Source organism: Oncorhynchus masou, chromosome 1 (assembly GCF_036934945.1).
Source record: "Oncorhynchus masou masou isolate Uvic2021 chromosome 1, UVic_Omas_1.1, whole genome shotgun sequence".
Taxonomy (NCBI): domain Eukaryota; kingdom Metazoa; phylum Chordata; class Actinopteri; order Salmoniformes; family Salmonidae; genus Oncorhynchus; species Oncorhynchus masou.
In genome coordinates, this window is record NC_088212.1 from 48,606,077 (window position 1) to 48,612,076 (window position 6,000).

At 40.0% G+C, this 6,000-nt stretch overlaps 1 protein-coding gene across 1 annotated transcript in view; it reads left to right on the top strand.

The window, feature by feature from the left end:
- The window catches only part of rasgrf2b (Ras protein-specific guanine nucleotide-releasing factor 2b), a 181,462-nt gene extending 175,962 nt beyond the window's left edge, over nt 1-5,500 (top strand). Inside the window, exons 26-29 of the mRNA XM_064973592.1 lie at nt 1,070-1,149; nt 1,260-1,377; nt 1,669-1,737; nt 1,833-5,500. Coding sequence (XP_064829664.1) covers nt 1,070-1,149; nt 1,260-1,377; nt 1,669-1,737; nt 1,833-1,925 — 360 coding nt within the window. The 3' untranslated portion in view covers nt 1,926-5,500. The remainder of the gene's footprint in view (nt 1-1,069; nt 1,150-1,259; nt 1,378-1,668; nt 1,738-1,832) is intronic.
- The last annotated feature ends 500 nt before the right edge of the window (nt 5,501-6,000 follow it).

The window sequence follows — 6,000 nt, forward strand, 5'->3', positions numbered from 1 at the left end:
ATCATTTAGCCATTTGATTTTAAATTATATAAACAAATATTTTAGAATTATTTGGTAAAACATTGAATTTGGCCTTTACTGCTATTGCCCATATAAATGCATTGAATAACACATTTGTACATGACAAAACAGACAGTCAAAAAATAAATCATATGGAATAAGGTTTTGAAGTGTCTGTCCTATATCTGAGCGATATAAGAAAAATCAGGGCTACATTTTTTTTAAGATGTTTTTATTCAAGGCACTTTTTACCCCCTATACACGTTATGTCATTTTTGCATCCCTGTACGGGGTTAACATCAGACGACTCCCCTGAAGCCTGTGTACGTTGTCGAACAACTCTGTGGTTGTGAAAGTCTCGCCTTCTGATGTTGCTGACTTATTAAATTGTAGTGCAAACGGTTCGGATTTTACAGGCAAGTTTGTGACGATTTTCATGTCCGGATCCTCTCATGTGTAGAAAACACAGCTTTCACAAGTCCCATGTTATGGAATGGGTGCAAGCTTTATATCGGCGGAAAGAAGGGATTGGGCTGCAGCCACTACAATAAGGTAAGTCTCCAGCATAAGCACATGGGATGCTATAAAATATTCAAAATGGTATCACTGTGTGACACACGGGCACGTCAATCAACTTTATGCATTGGATTGGTGCAAGCATGGCTGGAGGGAGTTCCCACCATATCCCTCACCAACACTGCATTATTTTTAAATCCATGAAGGGAAGTGTACGAGTGCACACTTCGGGAGAAAGGTAGAGCATTTTAATACATTTTTTGCTAATAAAGCTTTGTTGAAGATCTGTTCTCAGATCTAATAGTGGTACTTTTTTGTCTTTGAAAACTGGGAAGACTGGGTGGAGCTAAACACTTAGGGGTTAGCGAAAGGGGTAGAGGTGAGGGGTTGATTTCAGACCCTTATGAAAGTAGTTTGAGAATGAAACGTTGCTAAATAAGATCCATTCAATTGTTGAAAGCATCAAGAATACAAGTGTGCAAGAGTTTTATTTTTTGTATTTGTTGATTTCAGACCAGACACATTAAAACATGGTTGTGTTTGGTTTTGACAGACTAAAGCCCTGATGGACAAGCTGCAGAAGACTGTGTCGTCTGAAGGGAGATTCAAAAACCTGAGGGAAACACTGAAAAAGTGAGACACAAATCTTATTGATGAAAACTTTATTTTCAGTGAGGGAGGTGACCCAGAATATTTTGTCCCTAACTCTCTTCTTGTCTCCATCCTACTTTTCTCTTCCCCAGTTGTAACCCTCCCAGTGTGCCCTACCTGGGTATGTACTTGACTGACCTAGCCTTTATCGAGGAAGGAACACCTAACTTCACTGAGGAGGGCTTGGTCAACTTCTCCAAGATGAGGATGGTAAACACACACACATATGCACTCTGTATTTTCTCATTGTTGGGAAGGGCCAGTAAAGTAAGAATTTCACTGTTAGTCTACCCCGGTTGTTTATGATGTATGTGACAAATAACATTTTATTTTATTTGACACACATTGTATTCCAATGTGAAACCACTTTCATCCCATAGAATACAGCATGAACATGTTCAGTGAAGCTGCAGCACTGCTGTTTCCATTGATCTGCCATAGATTTAATTGAGTTCTGAGATATGTGATGAAGAGCTGTGATGAAAATGCTGTGTGTCCTAGATCTCCCACATCATCCGAGAGATCCGCCAGTTCCAGCAGACACCCTACAGGATAGAACACCAGCCTAAGGTACGCCTACTTACTAGACACTTTTTATATTGCCAATGGCTATTTTCCTAGTCTATTTTGCTTGTCTTCAGTGTGTACCCCTTCCCTCTCTCCAGGTGACTCAGTACCTGTTGGACAAGACTCTGATCATGGATGAGGACACTCTCTATGACCTCTCTCTTAAGATAGAGCCCCGCCTACCGGCCTGAGGGACAGTCACTGCGAGCAACGGGACCCTGGCAACCCTGTCCCTCTATGTGGGCAACACGCCTGCATACCTGGGATAATGAACGACAAAGAGAGAGTGGATTATTGAAGAGACAGAGAGCGAGAGAGAGAGAGAATTGAGAAGGAACGTAGGGAGAAAATCCTTGTTGTTTTTAGACGATGATGGGGTGATCTTTTGAATGTGTTTTCTGTGAGGAAGGGTAAACAGGAAGTGAGGTGTCATTGTGTGACCTCATCATCCCTCTCCCAGGGCGTGACATCATTGACGTGAAACATGATTCTTCTGCCAGCAGATCAAATCAGAGTTGGTGGAGATTGTTCAATCTTTGGGAAAATCTCAAATGGCACCCTGTTCCCCATATAGGACTGCACTATTTAGGGAATAGGTTGCCATTGAGACACTTTTTAGTCTTTGAACATTTTTAAAAGGTGTATCGTAAAGGAGATGAAATGTAGCATGTATAGCTCTAAGAGTCTGGACTTGTGTATGTTACGCTGTGCTGCTTTACTGTGCCATGTCCTTGAGCTGAAGCACCCATGCTTTCACACCAAATGGTGATCACTTGACTTTGCATGATCCTAACCGGGGTTTTAGTGTTTATTTGGGCTTGGTCCTGACCCCTGCATGTTAACATGCTTCACTCTCTTTGGTCTCTGAAGACTACACAACCACTATGCTTCCCCATCCACCAATCATAAATCACGTTATTAGGAGGGTCGGACGGAATCTATGAGGGTAGAGTTTCAAACACACCTGCCGGAATTAACTCATACATTACTACTACTACACATACTAAATGTAACGATAGTGGTAAATAGAAAATCCTTTTAAGATTCAGTCTGACTGTGGTAATGAGAAACTAAGTGCTTCAAAATGAATTTCGATTTAGAAACTGGGCGGCAGGTACTGTAGCCAACTGGTTGGCAGGTAGCCTAGCGGTTAGTGCTTTGTGCCAGTAACTGAAAGGTCGCTTGAATACCTTAAGCCAACAATCTGTTGATGTTCCCTTGAGCAAGACACTTAACCCTAATTTGCTCCGTACTACTATGGCTGACCTTGTAAAACAACACATTTCACTGCACCGAACAGGTGTATGTGACAATAAAGTAAATAAATAAAAAAAGCTTAATTTGTAATAGTTTACCATTTATGTGCATCGTGTTGTTGAAATTGCTCTTCATAAATACTGAAATATTAATCTACAAACTGGTGACCGGTATCTGAAAGAATACAGTACAATCTGGCACTCCACATTCAGGCAAACGTTTTGATGTCTAATATCTTGTAAGCTCCATTAATTCTGTGGTTTGTCCATTTGAATGATGAGAATTGGACGCTTCAAATGTGCCTTTATTATTGTTTTTTTTCTGTAGGTAGATTCTCAGTCCTCTATATATTCTAACAACAATACCAATCAATTCAGATGAACAAGTAATATTTCCCCCTCTTAAAATATTTTGCCGTCAAGTTAGCAAATTTCCATCTGTGGCATTCTTTGGTGAAGGTTGTAGATCCCTAATAATAATGTATCTGCTCATTCAGATGGTATGGAATCATTGGGTAAATATCAATTGTTATTCCTTCATTCCTCAAATCCTTATCTCCTTCTCAAAGCACTTTGGAGCAAAAGATCCTCCTCTCAGGCAAGGAGAAATGACAAGGATAGAATTACGTAGAACTACATATAATTGAATAGGATCTCTTTGGGATCAAGGATATACAATTGAGATTCAGCCATATAAAACTATTGTACTGCCATGGAGTGGGGGTGGTTAAAGAGAAGTGACTTTATTTCCCTCTAGTGGCCCCAACATTCCCATGCTTTATCTGACAACAACACTTGTAGCACGTTCAGCAGGGCATGTTCACAGCTTTACAATAAGCACTCCTTATGCAGTTTGATGAGCATGTGGTCCTGTTGCAGTTTGCTCCTAATTGAAAAATGAAAACCTAGCAAACAAATGTTGGTTCCCAGAACGATGTGGGAAAGTCATTTTTCAAATAACCAAAGGAGAACCTCAAGGGAACACTATGGGGACATTATGAGCTAGCTGGGAATCCTTTGTTGTCCTCACAAATTTAATTTTGTCTTCAGCTTCATTGGCTTTACATGGTCACATGAGTGTTCTAGTCTAGTCTGTATGAGTCTGACAGTAGCTGTCTGCATGAAGCGATCTTTACTTGGATTAAAACATATATATTTGACATTTTAGTCATTTAGCAGATGCTCTCATCCAGAGCAACTTACCAGAGTCCCATACACCTTTTCATCCCATATACGTTTTTTCTCAATATATTTAACTTAGATGTACATACATTTACATCTTTGTTAAAATGCATGTAATGCCTTAACATTTATTCCAGAGATGCATGTACATGCATTTGCATCTTTGTTAAAGTGCATGTAATGCCTGACAATTCCAGAAATGCATGACTATGACATCTAGTCGACAGGGTGGCCAAAGTGGTTCATAATTTGGCATATGACATAGTTTGTCCCTTCAGAGGATTCTTAAATGACTCTTTACGTGTTGATCAATGGAGAATTTGCCACCAAGCCAAAACTTTGGCACTAGCTAGGTTTCAATCCAATTGCCAACAGATTTCCATGTGAATATTATAAAATCGACGTAAAGAAAATATGTGCATTTTCCCACCAGCGGTGTGTTTCCACCAAACAGACTTGTGGCGTATAAAAATCAGTGAATGATGACGTAGTGCACACAAAATGTACTTTTTCGCTTAAGTTTACATGTACCGAATAAAAATCTACAGTTCAACGTGTTTCCATTGCATTTTCAGCTCTACCAATAGTTTCCTCACAAAAGCTGTGTGCCTACTTTGGTCTTGGCACATGCACTCTAGCCAACAGTTCGTAGATACAGTGCGGGTAAGCTAGTCTACATGATGAGATTATTATGGATAAGAGCGAGAATATTTGTATTTGTCAAACGGCAGTCAAGCATCGATCATCATGTCACCTGAATCAGACCCTCAATATTTATTGGAAATGGTTTCATCTGTAGCCTTATAAACTGCATGCATTCCCGAGTCATAGTGGGAGGACCACACACTGCGTGACTCCAAGTTTGCTTCAATTTGATTGTTATTATATATCAATATTTGCGCATAAAGGCGGTTCCACTGCCATGTCACACATAATTAATTTTACAGACACAAAAGTATCCCACCAACGAACACATTTTCTGTCGGCATTTATAAAACTGAACCGAAACTTCCTGTTTCCATCACCGCTGTCTTGATTTTTTTTATATACGGTATGACTATACTCGTATAAAAACTGTGGATGCGAATGTGGTTAGTGATGTCATTTAAATTATGGTTAAAAAACAAACATTTGATTTCACCCCAAAAAAATCTGTCATAAAGGGCACATGTTCAACTTCATAAAAAAAAATGACTATATAGTCGTGCCTCTCTTCAGCTTGAAAATAAATCACTATCTGACCGATAATGTAACATTTTTGTAATTTTTGTGGTAATTTAAATGCATTTTTGTGCTTTTAATATGTGTCAAGTATAATAAAAATACATTCTGACAAAATATATTGTAGCCTATTTGAGGATCTGGAGGAATGTGTTTTTATTTAACCAGGTAAGTTGACTGAGAACACATTCCCATTTACAGCAACGACCTGGGGAACAGGGGAGAGGAGGGGGGATGAATTATCCAATTGTAAACTGGGGATGATTAGGTGACTGTGATGGTATGAGGGCCAGACTGGGAATTTAGCCAGGGCACTGGGTTTAACACTACTCTTACGATAAGTGCCATGGGTTCTTTAGTGACCACAGCGAGTCAGGACACCCATTTAAAGTCCTATCCAAAAGATGGCACACTACACAGGGCAACGTCCCCAATCACTGCCCTGGGGCATTGAGATATTTCTTTAGACCAACCCTGCTTAGCTTCAGAAGCAAACCAACAGTGGTATGCAGAGTGGTATGCCACTGGAGGCGTGGCCTTGGGTCAGAGCTCTTTGGGCTACCAATGAGAGAAAGTGTCATACCAGCTCATGTGTGATCTTGTACTC